Here is a 15,366-nt window from a genome sequence, read left to right on the forward strand (position 1 = left end):
AAAGATATACTAGCATTGGTGGCAGTCTGGAGAAGATCACTAGGTTGATACCCAGGTAAGGAGAGATTTTCTAATTGAGAAAAGCTGAGTAGGTTAGATAATCCAAGAGGTAATCTTATTCAAACATACATATTCTGAGGGAGCCTGACAGGGTAAGTTGCTGAGAGGTTATTTCCCTGTTTTGGAAAAATTAGTACCAAGCATGTAGATCTGAGAATCATCAGATTATACGTGATCTCATTGAATGGTAGAGTGGACTTGATAGGCTGAATGGCCTGTTTCTACTTGATCTGATCTCATGGTTTTATAACACCTCCTAAGACATGTTGAGCATCAAGGCTAGCAGATGTTCAAGATGTGGCTTTCATTCAGATATGGACTCTGCAAGAATTTCAACAGTTATTGCCACCCCTGCCTGGGACCTTTTAAATAGAGGTGGTTAAGTAACAGATCCAACATTCTCATATACCCACCCGGGTTAGAGAGTGAGATGCTAATGTCAATGAAAAACTGAATCATTGCCAGTCAGTTAAAAAAAAATTAGTACAAAGCTCAGCATAGTCCATATCTTGAGAGTTTGATTATTGTGGACATCATTCAACAAACGTTATGTGCCAAGTGGCAGCACATCATAACACTCCCGCCATGTCTCTGGCCGAATTCCTCCCTCTCTCCATAGAATCACAATGACAGTCCTATCCTGATCTCTAGGGTGTACTCATGCCCGTTGGAGTTGTGATTCCTGTTCTCCTTCCATGAGCAATAGCAGATGGGTGTTTGTGTTAATTGGACTGTGTGTTGAGAATGGAATGAATATATTTGAAAAGGGTAACTGTGAGGGATAGGGGTATTAGAACAGTAGGGAATGGGTGAGTGATGTATATTGAAATGGAGAATTGATAGGTACAGTGTGGAGAAAGGAATGTGTATTTGCTAAGTGTGTCAGTTAGAAAATGCTAGGGATACGAGAGAGTCATGGCCAATATGGTCACTTTGCTAGATGTAATGAGATCATTAAATCTGTTATGGCACTGCATCTAGCCCCTTGGCATCATATTTCAACTGTTGAATAAAGGATATTCCACTCTGTTGGTTGGTCTTTTCCTTCCATCCTTCAACAAGAGATCTCTCACCTGTATTGGAAATTGGGATTCCTTAAAAAAATTTTTTTGTATTTACTGCGTAACATGAGACTTAACAACTATTTCAGCAGTCAGTAACTTTCCAAAATTCTAGCATGGGGAAATAAAAGGGATGAACTATGAGAAACACTGAAGTCTCAATGTGCAATGTTAGGGTCAACAACATATCTGGCACCAGACCAATTATCAGTGTGTTCTTTGCAAAAATTGGAAGTATTTGTTCTTAGAAAGAATGGTAAACAAACACTCAGGTGAAGCTGGGTAAGACAACAGTGATTATTCAGTGTCACAAATAGCTATACCCTGGTCATTGGCCAAAGGAGTTCAGATAATTGACCATCTCTGCTGTACCAATCATCAGACTCCAAAATAATATTTATCAATAGGAATAAGTGGGTAAAGAGGTGTATGAGGAAGAGCAGAGGGACAAACCATCATCTTCCTAAGGGAAGACGTTCCTCTACATCACCCTGAGGGAAGAATAAAGACTGTTGCCACAAAAGACCGCCACAAAAGTGAACAACACATTACGGACATGGGAGTGTACTGCTTTTACTCCACTATTCTAGATAGATTATAGATTATAGATCAGTGAAGCATTCTCAGCTGGTCATAGTTGTAACTTTGCCTTCTTTACCTAATTAACTAATTTATTATATCTAAACTGCAACTTCTAATTAAACTATCAGAAAATTGCTACAAATTGTTGACTGCCTATATTATTTAACACAAAAAAAAATCAACACCTATCCCTTAGTTTCCATCATCACCTCCAGAGATGATACTTGGAACCAGGCTGGTGGCCTTTCAATATCTGGCTCCACAGAATGACACCACCGCCACCACACTCCAAACTCCAATGCCACTAACACGCTTCCTGTTTGGACAGGGAATGAGAGGCTAATACTGCGACTCAATTAAAGTGCCAGATATCAACAAGCACCCATTCTGCTAATAGTCCCACTGTTTTGCCAGAGATTAAATGCTGAAAATTCAGTCAAGGGTTCTGTCATGGACACATTTTGATTTAATCAAGTAAACATTAGTAAACAGAAAATTTTATTGAGATAATACTTTACATGTAAATACATATTGGTAAGAAGCATATATGTCATGGGAAGTTATCAAAATTTATGTCCACAATAGACTACAATTGAAGGAGACCATATAGCTTATAAATGATGAGAAAAGACAGCAACAGAGCTCAATCATTAAATCACTGAGATTGGTATGAAGAGTTAAGGAAGTCTACTTATTAATAGAGGGGGATCCAGAACTTTGAGATGTGATGATCACCTATTGTATTTGACTGTTTTGACACTCTCTCCCCTTTCATCTCAACTTTGATTGTATACAGCTTTTTGCAAAGTTACATTTTAAGTTTGCATTTAAAAGGTTGAGTTGGTATAGGTTCTACAAAAAAGATAATTTCTATGACATTACAGAAAGAAAGTGCTGATACATGATACACTATTTCAATCAATTTTATATATAAAGCCAAATTTTAAGTTTGGTGAAAAGTTTTATTATATAAATGAATCTAATCCACCAACATCAGTTATCCACAAAACTTTTGCAGTCCACAAGCTAAGCAACTGCTACTATTTTATAAATGTATATGTCAGTTGTTCTGTAAATATAACTACCCAACTCTATTAACAATGTGATGATGAACAGCATCTTAGAGAGAGATCAAATCAAATTAACACGTAAGCTTTTAATAGTTGGAGATATGCCTGAAGACACAATTTAATGTAAAATGCAAATCAATTGCTATATCTGATTTAAACAATGCCTTTGCCTGATCTAGGTTAAAAATAGAGCTGAAGATGCACAATCCCTGTTTGAAGTGAAATATCAAGAAGTTGCAAAGGAGTTAGAACAGCTAGACTCGTTTGTGAAAATGAGGTAATTGTACACAAATATCATTCTCCTCTTCAAAGTATTAGAAGAACTATGAATCTTCCCTATTCTGTAAAAATAAATTAGGAGTAATTTTGTCTTTTAGGTTACGTGAACACAAGCAGAAACACATTGAAAAACAACAAATTTATGGAAAACTGACTGCTTATCAATCACTGCATTGTCATGAATTGGCTGACATTTCTGTCAACATTCACAAACCTGATCCAGCAGCTGAACTTAATGATCTATTTGACATCATTTAACAGACCTGAAGTACCAGAACAAAAATGGAAAATGATGCATAGCTAAGTTGCACTTGTAAGCTACAGCATTACTCCATAGCTATTCTAAATAATTGTAATTTCCCAGCTTTCCTGCGTGAATAATTTGAATTTGTAGTTGAGGTCTTAAATCATTATGGATAAAAAAGAAGGCAATATTAATAGTTATAATATAAAATCTTTGGGATTACGACAATATGCAAGATATTCATATTCATTGCTCACTGAAAGAAACTTGTCCGACTTTCCATCTAATCAGTGTTCTAATTTTGGTGGTTTATCATTTCATATCTTCATTGTATCATAGTTTTTAGTTTGTCTATTCCAAAATACCCATTTTATAAATCTTGTCTGTGCTAGACACTGTCTTATCTCTAATCATTACTTTATATTTTATGTTTACTGTCCAATATCTGTTTGTAATAGGTGATTTGTATGTACAGTACTGAATGCTCATTAAAAATGTACCACGTTGTGCATCTCATTCCACTTCGGAAACAGAGTTAGAAGTACTTTAGCAATTACACAGAATACACTGCACAGACACCAGCAGTTTAGCAGAAATAGTCTGTTCCAGTTTATACTTTGCATTCTTGAAGCTTTTTTTCTTATGCAAGTTTAGTTAGCTTTTGCAAGCATCTAAGCTACTGGCTATTACAGAAAGTTAGCCAAAAAAAAGTAAAGTAGGAAAAGCTTCTTGAGATATTTAAAAACAATGAGTTGACAAAGTAAGCATGGATCCTGTAGAAAATGAATCTGGGAAATTAGTAGCAGAGGATAAAGGGACAGGAGGCAACTGAAGATGCTGCTTGGCCTGCTGTGTTCATCCAGCTCTACACTGTGTTATCTCGGATTCTCCAGCATCTGCAGTTCCCATTAACCCTGGGAGATAACTAAGGATATTTTTATGTCAGTCTTCACTAGAGAGGATATAACTTGCATCGTGGAAGTAAGTATAGATTGGGAATTGAAAGGGAGGAAGGAACTCAAGAAAATTACAATTACTATGGACGTAATACTGAGTAAGTTGTTGGAACTGTGAATTGACAACTCAAGTCCTGATGAATTTTATCCTAGGGTCTGAAAAGAATAGCTAGTGAGATAGTTCATGTGTTGTACTTAATTTCAAAAACCCAGTACATTCAGGAAAGTTTCATTTAGTTTGGAAAATGGTTATAACTCCTTTATTCAAAGAGGGAGGCAGAAAAGAGAAATTACAGGCTAGTTAGCTAAACCTGTGTCATAGGGAAAATATTCGCAGCTATTCTTAAAAATTGTAACAGGGCACTTCAATAATACAAAGTAATCAGGGAGAACTGGCATGGTTTTGTCAAAGGCAAATCATGTTTAACTAATTTATTGGAATTTCTTGAGGAAATAATTTTGCACTGTAAATAAAGGGGAACAAGTGGATATATTGCATTTAAATTTCCAGAAGGCATTTGATAAGGTGCCACATCAAAGGTTATTGCAAAAATGAAAGCTCATGGTTTAAGGGGTTACATAATGGCATGGATAGAATGTTGGCTTGCTAGCTGGAAGCAGAGAGTGAGAATAAATGTGTCTCTTTTTCAACTGGCAGGTTGTCAGTGTGGTGTGCCTCTGGGATGGTGCTGCGTGGAGTTTGCACATTCTCCCTGTGTCAGTGTAGGTTTCCTCTGGGTGCTCCGGTTTCCTCCCATGGTCCAAAGATGTGCAGGCTAGGTGGATTGGCTATGCTAAATTGCCCGTAGTATTCAGGGGTGTGGGGGTAATAGGGGGATGGGTCTGGGTGGGATGCTGCAAGGGGCGGTGTAGACTTGTTGGGCCGAAGGGCCTGTTCCCACACTGTAGGGAATCTAATCTAAATTGCAGGTATAGCAAATAATCAGGAAAACTAATAGAATAGTATGGCTTATTGTGGGATATTGAATGCAAGAATAAATTAAGCAGGGCATTGCTGAGATAGCATCTAGTGTACTATGTACAATACTGATCACTGCTTACAGAAGAAGGTAAATACATTTGAAGCAGTTCAAGAAGGGTTTTCTTGGCTAATACCAAGGAGGAGTGGATTGTTTGAGGAAAGACTCGGTATGTTATCCTCTGGAGTTCCTGAAGAGTCAGAAGTAATTTATTGGAATGTTAGTTCCTGAGGGGACTTGACTGGGTGGTTGTTGAGAGGATGTTTCCTCTTAATGGAGAATTTAAAACTAGGGGTCAATGTTTAAAAATATGACAGATGATTTTTTTTCTCAAAAGGTGTGTTTGGAATGCCCTTCCTCAAAAAGGAGTGGATGCTGAATCATTAAATATTTTGAAGGGACAGGCAATTAGATTGTTGATTACCAAGGGGATGAAAGAAAGATAGGTCTACAGCACAGAATAAGACCTTTCAGATCATTGAGTCTGTGCTGTTCAAAAAGCACCAAACAATTTTAACTCCATTTTCCAGCATTCCATGATTGAGAACTTTTGTGCACATCATTATAACATTATCAGGGATATACAGGAATGTAGATGAGCTTATTGACATAATTACTTTACAAACAAGGAACAAGATGATCGAGATAAGTTCCATATTCTAACCATTTGTGCCAAAGAAAATCTTAATTTGCTGTTGCATTTATTCATTCATGGGATGAGGGTGTTGCTGGCTAGGCTAGCATTTATTGCCGAGAGGGCAGTCCTAGGTTAACCACAGTGCATCATTATTAACTAATTCGTATTTTTGGGCCTTTACTTATTGGATTCTCACACTACTTACCTCTTACAGGCATGTGGCCAGTAGGTTCATTGTGGTGTCTCTTCATACTAGAATCCTTCTATCCTTTTGTTCATTCAACCCAGTTTGTCTTTCTCTTGCATATTTATCTAGCTGCCTTTTAAAGGGATCAATGCTAGATGAGTTTTCCTGAGAAGTTAATCTGCAGCACATTTTTCACTTTAGAAGTCACCAGTATCTGAACTGTTTGTGCTAAACTTAGAAGATATCTTCATGTTTTCTTTGTAAAGTATTGAGGGATTATCTTATGACAAAGGCTAAACAGGTTGGGACTCATGGGAGTTTAGACGAATGACTGATCTCACTGAAATATATACGATTTGTAAGGAGCTTAACAGGGTAAATGCAGAGATGGTTCCTCTTATGGAAGTATCTAGGACCAGATGGCATAGTCTATGAATAGAGAGGCACCAATCTAAGACTGGAGATGAGAAAGAATTTCTCCTCTTCTGGCTGAATGTCTTTGGACGTCCTTGCCACTGACAGCTATGGCAGCAGACTCCTTATGTATACTTTAGGCTGAGATTTTTGATCAGTAGGGGAAAGTGTTTTTTTTCCCTAGCTACAACAGCCTCTAGCCCAACAATTCTCTGCCTGTATTTAGTTATGACCTTGTTGTTTCCTGATTTCCCAATTTTTCCAATGGTGGTTGTACTGTTTAGGTCTAGCCCCTTTCTAAACAATTCTAAATTTTGTTCTGTAATGTGTCTTGTGAATGAAGCATCCGTGGAAGTTTAGAGGTACCATGCAAGTACAAACTATTTACGTCAATCTTAACCAAACCAAGACACCTCCCACCATTATGGGAAAGGTTCTCCGGTTAGTTCAACATTTTTGGTTCTGTTCCTACTGAAGATTACTCCAAGAGCAAGTGACTACGGAATATGTTTTGCTGTAAACCAACATGGCTAACAACATGCAACATTTACAGACTCTTGCCCAATGTTGGGGCCTTTGAATGTTATGTCCGCAAATAGAGCAGTTAGTACTATGAAAAGTGTGTGTGTGTAAGGATTGCTATACTACATCAGTTTGGAAGGATCTGCCATCAGATGTCAGGCCTAAAAACATTAAATTGTAATGTTCTTTCTATTAACTAACTATGGTACGCAGGGAATAGAAAAGAATAAGTCATCCAGAACAATGCAGAGGTACAAGTGATTTGCTAGAGCACTGATAATAGTCGCTTTATAGGACTCTCAGCAGCAACACAGCCAGACAAGAGTAGTAGTAGTAATGAGAGCTTGTCTGAAAGGTAGAGCGCTAATCATTTAAAATCCCAATGTACAAAGTCTAGGAAATCTGGCAGGCAGAAGGCAAGCAAGATGAGGAATTCATGGAACATTTTCAGAAGTTTCTAGGATCAACCACAACACTCCTATCATTATGTTAAAAAAAATTGTTTTGAAGCCAACCAAAGAACAAGTTAGACGAGGCCTGCTAGTGTGCAGCAAAACAGCATTGCTAGTCTCTGGTAAAGCGCATTCACTTCAAAAGAAAATCAACTGACCTCTAGCTGCATCATGTACTGTCTAATACAAACTCACTTGCCTCCATACAGAAAAAAGTCATTGACAAAGTGGTAGTTCAGATTCTGTAACAGATGACTGTAGTGATATTACCTAATCTGCATCAGATTTGCAAACCAACTTCCGAGCTGTTCAGTTTTGCACAAGTGTAGGTTGTGCTTGAAATATTGCCAGACCAATCTCATTGATCCACAGCAATCAAATACTGCAACCTCCCAAATGTTTAAAGGGCTGACTTTAGAATACACTGAACACACTCCATCTCTCAGCAGTCAACTCTATCAAAAGGACACCATTAACAGAGAGCCAGTGGATCCAGAGTACTTGCTTAGCCAGCTACAAATTATGATAGCAAGTGTTTGACCAAAATAAACCTCAATGTCCTAGTTGAAGTCACCATCCTTCTGTACTAGTGAGATTATATGTAAATAATAAATAAATGCAAGGAATGCCATCAATAAACATATCCACCATAATCTTCCAAATGCAACAACAAAGGCCACTGAACAAATCCCAGCATTGTCTTTGACATAGCTTCATCCACATTTTCTTCCCACCAGCGATTATTTGACTTAAGATGCCAAACTCGGAGTAAATGTTTGAAAGATGTTTCCATGAGCTTTTTGTTTGGAAGGTTATTCATTTTCTCCCCATGCCCCCAAGAAGTTGCAGATTCAGGCATTATTTTAAAAGTTGATCCAGATCATTACTGTTCAAATCCAGCAGGTTGGGCACAGAAGTTTAATACAGCTGATTTTGATTATAGTAAGAGCTACAGTTCAGAACATGTCTGCAGACAGTAGGATCTAAAATAACTTTTGCTCCAGCTCCACCTCTGTGTAGTGTAGATGTGTTGAAATCCTGAACTATCTATATCTACTTTCTTTACACCATCTGTTAAGAGAATCTGGGTCAGGATCTGATGTGGTTATTAACCCCCCAACACAATGATACACCTGTACAATTCAGCATGCTGCCTTAAGTGACAATTTCTCTCAGTGACCACATGGGGAGGGGGAAGCAAAGACAGAAGCTGCTGGACTCTACTGCAGGAAAGAGAAGCAAAAGCAGCTGAAATTATAAACTGATTTTGTGTGTCAGAGCTTGAAGCAATGAAACTTAGGTTTTTCCTTTGGTTCACAGCTTATCTAGTAATGACTACTTGATTAAATATTATGATTGGATAAAAAACTGAACACTTGTCACATAGCATTTTCAATTGCTACTCAATGTGTATTGGGATTTGTTCAGTAATTTTGCATTATATATATGCTGGAAGGTAATATGAAAAACTATAGCTACAGTTATTGTCCTCTTGCAATTTAGTGCTGGTTATGTATTTCATTAGTTTAATTTCATCCAAGTAATAAATGCACAAGCCTAACAACTCAAGTGAAAGCTGCATAAACTCAACAAAACTGACTAAATTCAGCAACAATACTTTTAAAATTTCAAAATAAGTGCTTACAAAGTAAATGAGCACATTAAACATTGAGAAGATGATACCCCTCCCTGCAATTTCCATTAGTTTTCTACAGGTCCATCTAAAACAAGATTTTTAGCTGTCAAGACAAGCTACATTTATATCTGGGTGTTGGCACTCAGATGCTACATTCAAATGGGAAACACTTGACTGAAAAGTTGAATACAATTCAGTACTTCTAAATGTTTAATATTGCAGGTATTTCACTTTCATACTTGGTGAGCCGAATTACAGTATGACAAATTCATCTGGAGTGCTGAGCTTGTTTTGGCCTGTTGATATCAGTTACACTGCCAGCCACGTGTACAGGATTAGCAAAACCAATTAAAATTGTTACCACATTGAATGTCTCTTGTTTAGGGTTTGCATTCAGGGATAAAAATATTTGAACAGAACAATTAAATTCCAGAAGTGCTAAAGTACCACAAACTTCAGAGCACAACCAGTTTAGCAGATGTATCAAGATTGATAGGATCATGTTAACATCATTACTAAAAAGTGACACCCATTACCAAATTCAAAGAGCAAAAGATTGCAACCACTGTCCTGAGCATAAGTAGACTGTGTTGTATGCACAAAGTTTGCCATTTTCCACAGCATCATGTGAAAGAACAAACTACTCATTCTGCTTTTATTATTTCAAAACCATCTGGTTTAAAGGTAGGCTCTGTACCAGTCACCATTTGTAATGCTCTTTGTAACCTTCATGAAGGGTTTTTGGTGATTTTACAGAGCAGTTTTGTAAAACAGAGGTGACTATGACTCAACTATCTTTATTAGCTTTCAGAGGTGGAGAGTATAGATCTTCTAGTAACTCCCCAGAAACTGACTTGCACGTAAATATAGACTATGTTTACACAGAAGATACTACTTGGTGGCATGTATTGTTTTATACTGAATGGGAGAGAGATTATTAATTGAAACAATTCAGACCATAAACCCCAAAACACTCCACTGGTGTTTCTGCAATAAAACAGCTGTTCCAACACTACAATTTTATTGACTTATTTTTCATATAATGTGCAGACGACCTATCATGTGAAGCCAATTCAAATAAGAAATAATTAAAGGCATGAAGTGGAATTGCAGGAGGGTTAGGTGATTGTTCAAGTGCTTGTAGATCGGGATAGAAAAAAAAACACATTCCCAGAAAGATTATAGAATATAGATCTGCATTAACAGCACAGTTACATTTAAAATCAACTTTGCAGGATTCTTGTTTCCATCATTTTAATACTTTGACGCTGAACTAGGTACATGTGAGAATAACTGAATATGTGCCATGTAAGCTAGACATACAACAGAAACTGTAGTCTCAGGTAATGGGCACAAGGACTTTCTTTAAATATATAAAAGTAAAGAGGCTGCATTCAATCCACTTCCATTTCTGTGCCCTGATTTTCTGCTGGCTTTTGCTGTTTCGTGTTGTCGCCAGCTGCAGCATTAGATTCAGACTTTGGATCAGTTCCACTTTCCTTATTAAGTGGTCCATTCGCTTTCTCCTCTTTTTCTGGAAGTGGCTCCACTTTGGGTTTTGCTTGGTTAATAACTGGGTCACAAGTCGCCACTAATTCCTAGATTAATAGGTAAATTGTAAGTGTGAAAACATTCAAAAACTCCTCACATCCAGTATATGACAATTACAGGTAGTTCTGCTATGAAGCATGTTTAATTAATGCAAATTATCTGTAATACAATCAGTGAATAGTGGACACTGTTTGGATAATGCAAACTTTTGTTGTACAGATCACTACTTTCTATAGCTATTTTCCTATAATGCAATTTTCTATACTGCAAGGTCAGACGAGAATGCAACCATCACATCATAGGAGAACTGCCTGTACCATGGATTTTCACTGTGCTTACATACAAGGTTACTGTACAAAGTAACAGCTCATGGTATCTAGGGTGAGTATATCAGTATGGGTAGAAGACCGACTGGCTGGCTGGCTGGCCGAAAACAGTACGCACGGATTTTTCTGTTTCATATTGGCTGCATATGACAAATGGGGTCCTGCAGGACTCAGTGCTGATCCCACAACTTGTTTTAAAAAAAAATCAAAGACATTGACATAAACTAAGAGATTGAAAGTATGATAGCTAAATTTGCAGATGTAACAAAAGATAGTTAGGAAGGTACCTTGTTAAAATGACAGAACAACTATATGGGTCTGCACCCTGAGTCAGTGGACAAAAATCTCAGGTGGAATATGATGTGAGAAGTTGCTCACTTCAGCAGGAAGACTGAAAAAGTTTATTACTTGAATGGAGAATGACTGCAGAATTACCAGATGCAGAGTGTTCTAGCAAGTCACAAAAGGTAGAATGTAGGTACAGCACAATCAGGACTGCTAATGGGATGCCAGCCTAAAGTATTATATAAATTGAATAAAATAAGGATGTTATGCATTACAGAGCATCAGTGAGACCGTATTTTGACTTGTTACAGATGTGAACTCCTTTTAAGGAAGGATGTAAATGTATCGGGGGCAGTTAATAGGAATTTTACTAGTTTAATTCTTGGAAGCAGACAATCTTCTGAGGAAGAGATAATGGGAACTGCAGATGCTGGAGATTCCAAGATAATAAAATGTGAGGCTGGATGAACACAGCAGGCCAAGCAGCATCTCAGGAGCACAAAAGCTGACGTTTCGGGCCTAGACCCTTCATCAGAGAGGGGGATGGGGGGAGGGAACTGGAATAAATAGGGAGAGAGGGGGAGGCGGACCGAAGATGGAGAGTAAAGAAGATAGGTGGAGAGGGTGTAGGTGGGGAGGTAGGGAGGGGATAGGTCAGTCCAGGGAAGACGGACAGGTCAAGGAGGTGGGATGAGGTTAGTAGGTAGCTGGGGGTGCGGCTTGGGGTGGGAGGAAGGGATGGGTGAGAGGAAGAACCGGTTAGGGAGGCAGAGACAGGTTGGACTGGTTTTGGGATGCAGTGGGTGGGGGGGGAAGAGCTGGGCTGGTTGTGTGGTGCAGTGGGGGGAGGGGATGAACTGGGCTGGTTGAGGGATGCAGTGGGGGAAGGGGAGATTTTGAAACTGGTGAAGTCCACATTGATACCATATGGCTGCAGGGTTCCCAGGCGGAATATGAGTTGCTGTTCCTGCAACCTTCGGGTGGCATCATTGTGGCAGTGCAGGAGGCCCATGATGGACATGTCATCAAGAGAATGGGAGGGGGAGTGGAAATGGTTTGCGACTGGGAGGTGCAGTTGTTTGTTGCGAACTGAGCGGAGGTGTTCTGCAAAGCGGTCCCCAAGCCTCCGCTTGGTTTCCCCAATGTAGAGAAAGCCGCACCGGGTACAGTGGATGCAGTATACCACATTGGCAGATGTGCAGGTGAACCTCTGCTTAATGTGGAATGTCATCTTGGGGCCTGGGATGGGGGTGAGGGAGGAGGTGTGGGGACAAGTGTAGCATTTCCTGCGGTTGCAGGGGAAGGTGCCGGGTGTGGTGGGGTTGGAGGGCAGTGTGGAGCGAACAAGGGAGTCACGGAGAGAGTGGTCTCTCCGGAAAGCAGACAGGGGTGGGGATGGAACCTGCCTGCCCTGGTCGACCCATCGTCTCAGCCTGCTCCTGCCCCACCGAACTCATCTCCACCTATCTGGACTCCATTTTCTCCCCTTTGGTCCAGGAACTCCCCACCTATGTCCGTGACACCACCCACGCCCTCCACCTCCTCCAGGACTTCCAATTCCCTGGCCCCCAACACCTCATATTCACCATGGACGTCCAGTCCCTGTACACCTGCATTCCGCATGGAGATGGCCTCAAGGCCCTCCGCTTCTTCCTGTCCCGCAGGCCCGACCAGGCCCCCTCCACCGACACTCTCATCCGCCTAGCGGAACTCGTCCTCACACTCAACAACTTCTCTTTTGACTCCTCCCACTTCCTACAGACTAAGGGGGTGGCCATGGGCACCCGCATGGGCCCCAGCTATGCCTGCCTCTTTGTAGGTTACGTGGAACAGTCCATCTTCCGCACCTACACAGGCCCCAAACCCCACCTCTTCCACCGGTACATTGATGACTGTATCGGCGCCGCCTCTTGCTCCCCAGAGGAGCTCGAACAGTTCATCCACTTCACCAACACCTTCCACCCCAACCTTCAGTTCACCTGGGCCATCTCCAGCACATCCCTCACCTTCCTGGACCTCTCAGTCTCCATCTCAGGCAACCAGCTTGTAACTGATGTCCATTTCAAGCCCACCGACTCCCACAGCTACCTAGAATACACCTCCTCCCACCCACCCTCCTGCAAAAATTCCATCCCCTATTCCCAATTCCTCCGCCTCCGCCGCATCTGCTCCCACGATAAGACATTCCACTCCCGCACATCCCAGATGTCCAAGTTCTTTAAGGACCGCAACTTCCCCCCCACGGTGATTGAGAACGCCCTTGACCGCGTCTCCCGCATTTCCCGCGACACATCCCTCACACCCCGCCCCCGCCACAACCGCCCCAAGAGGATCCCCCTCGTTCTCACACACCACCCTACCAACCTCCGGATACAACGCATTATCCTCCGACACTTCCGCCATTTACAATCCGACCCCACCACCCAAGACCTTTTTCCATCCCCACCCCTGTCTGCTTTCCGGAGAGACCACTCTCTCCGTGACTCCCTTGTTCGCTCCACACTGCCCTCCAACCCCACCACACCCGGCACCTTCCCCTGCAACCGCAGGAAATGCTACACTTGTCCCCACACCTCCTCCCTCACCCCCATCCCAGGCCCCAAGATGACATTCCACATTAAGCAGAGGTTCACCTGCACATCTGCCAATGTGGTATACTGCATCCACTGTACCCGGTGCGGCTTTCTCTACATTGGGGAAACCAAGCGGAGGCTTGGGGACCGCTTTGCAGAACACCTCCGCTCAGTTCGCAACAAACAACTGCACCTCCCAGTCGCAAACCATTTCCACTCCCCCTCCCATTCTCTTGATGACATGTCCATCATGGGCCTCCTGCACTGCCACTATGATGCCACCCGAAGGTTGCAGGAACAGCAACTCATATTCCGCCTGGGAACCCTGCAGCCATATGGTATCAATGTGGACTTCACCAGTTTCAAAATCTCCCCTTCCCCCACTGCATCCCCCAACCAGCCCAGTTCATCCCCTCCCCCCACTGCACCACACAACCAGCCCAGCTCTTCCCCCCCCACCCACTGCATCCCAAAACCAGTCCAACCTGTCTCTGCCTCCCTAACCGGTTCTTCCTCTCACCCATCCCTTCCTCCCACCCCAAGCCGCACCCCCAGCTACCTACTAACCTCATCCCACCTCCTTGACCTGTCCGTCTTCCCTGGACTGACCTATCCCCTCCCTACCTCCCCACCTACACCCTCTCCACCTATCTTCTTTGCTCTCCATCTTCGGTCCGCCTCCCCCTCTCTCCCTATTTATTCCAGTTCCCTCCCCCCATCCCCCTCTCTGATGAAGGGTCTAGGCCCGAAACGTCAGCTTTTGTGCTCCTGAGATGCTGCTTGGCCTGCTGTGTTCATCCAGCCTCACATTTTATAATCTTCTGAGGAAGAACTGACAGGCTGGGCCTGTACTCAAGTTCAGAAGTACAAGAGGCAATTTGATATAAGATTTGATAAGGTGGACATGGAAAGGATGTTTCTGCACGTGGAGAGTCTAGAATGGGAGGACACTTGCACTCTCAGAGATAATGGGAAATTCTGAGTTATGCAATTTTGGGATGAAGTCTCAGACGTAGTGGAAGCAGGTCACCAACTGTTTTTGGAGGGTGTAAGTTGTTAGGTTATTTTGTTTGGCAGAGGAATCAGCGAGATTACAAGCAATAGTGGAAATGAAGATTTCTGAACACAAACAGATCAGTCCTGATTTTATTAAATGGCTGTGTACCTATAAGGCCAAATTATCCACATTTGCTCATTTATAGTTTATAATATAATCAATCTTCTGTACTAAGAAAACAACGTATGGTTTTCAAATTTCAAAGGGTTGGAAAAACTCATCAGGTCTGGATTTGAAGAGGGAGAGACATTATTAAATGTTCTGAACCCAAAATGACTCGATCTTCAGAATCTGTAGATTTTCCCTGATACATTGTTTTATTTTAGAAAAAAGAGAACATTGTAAATTCATGATATGAATCAAAATCATAGAACAAAATCACAGAAGTTGGTCTTTGAATCCACTGTGCTTATGCCAGCTCTTTGAATGAGCTATATCAGTGCCACTGTTATCTGCAATTGAATTTGATTCTATTACCCTGTCTGATAAAGAAT

The 15,366-nt window shown here is 41.2% G+C and overlaps 2 protein-coding genes across 6 annotated transcripts in view; one reads left to right on the top strand and one right to left on the bottom strand.

Annotated features, from left to right (window-relative positions):
• Positions 1-3,798, top strand: part of LOC125450726 (WD repeat-containing protein 64-like) — a 122,645-nt gene extending 118,847 nt beyond the window's left edge. For 4 of the 5 annotated variants that reach the window (XM_059643862.1, XM_059643883.1, XM_059643980.1 and 1 more), the window contains 2 exons: positions 2,953-3,050; positions 3,151-3,798. In XM_059643862.1, coding sequence (XP_059499845.1) covers positions 2,953-3,050; positions 3,151-3,310 — 258 coding nt within the window. In that variant the 3' untranslated portion in view covers positions 3,311-3,798. Of the gene's footprint in view, positions 1-2,952; positions 3,051-3,131 lie in introns of all 5 variants that reach the window. The other variant, XM_059643909.1, reaches the window with a different exon arrangement.
• A 6,286-nt stretch (positions 3,799-10,084) lies between these two features.
• The window catches only part of LOC125450718 (heat shock 70 kDa protein 4L-like), a 53,991-nt gene continuing 48,709 nt past the window's right edge, over positions 10,085-15,366 (bottom strand). The window contains exon 19 of the mRNA XM_048526791.2: positions 10,085-10,678. Within this exon, the coding sequence (XP_048382748.2) occupies positions 10,475-10,678 (204 nt within the window). The 3' untranslated portion in view covers positions 10,085-10,474. The remainder of the gene's footprint in view (positions 10,679-15,366) is intronic.

Source organism: Stegostoma tigrinum, chromosome 1 (genome assembly GCF_030684315.1).
Source record: "Stegostoma tigrinum isolate sSteTig4 chromosome 1, sSteTig4.hap1, whole genome shotgun sequence".
NCBI classification, from domain to species: Eukaryota; Metazoa; Chordata; class Chondrichthyes; order Orectolobiformes; family Stegostomatidae; genus Stegostoma; species Stegostoma tigrinum.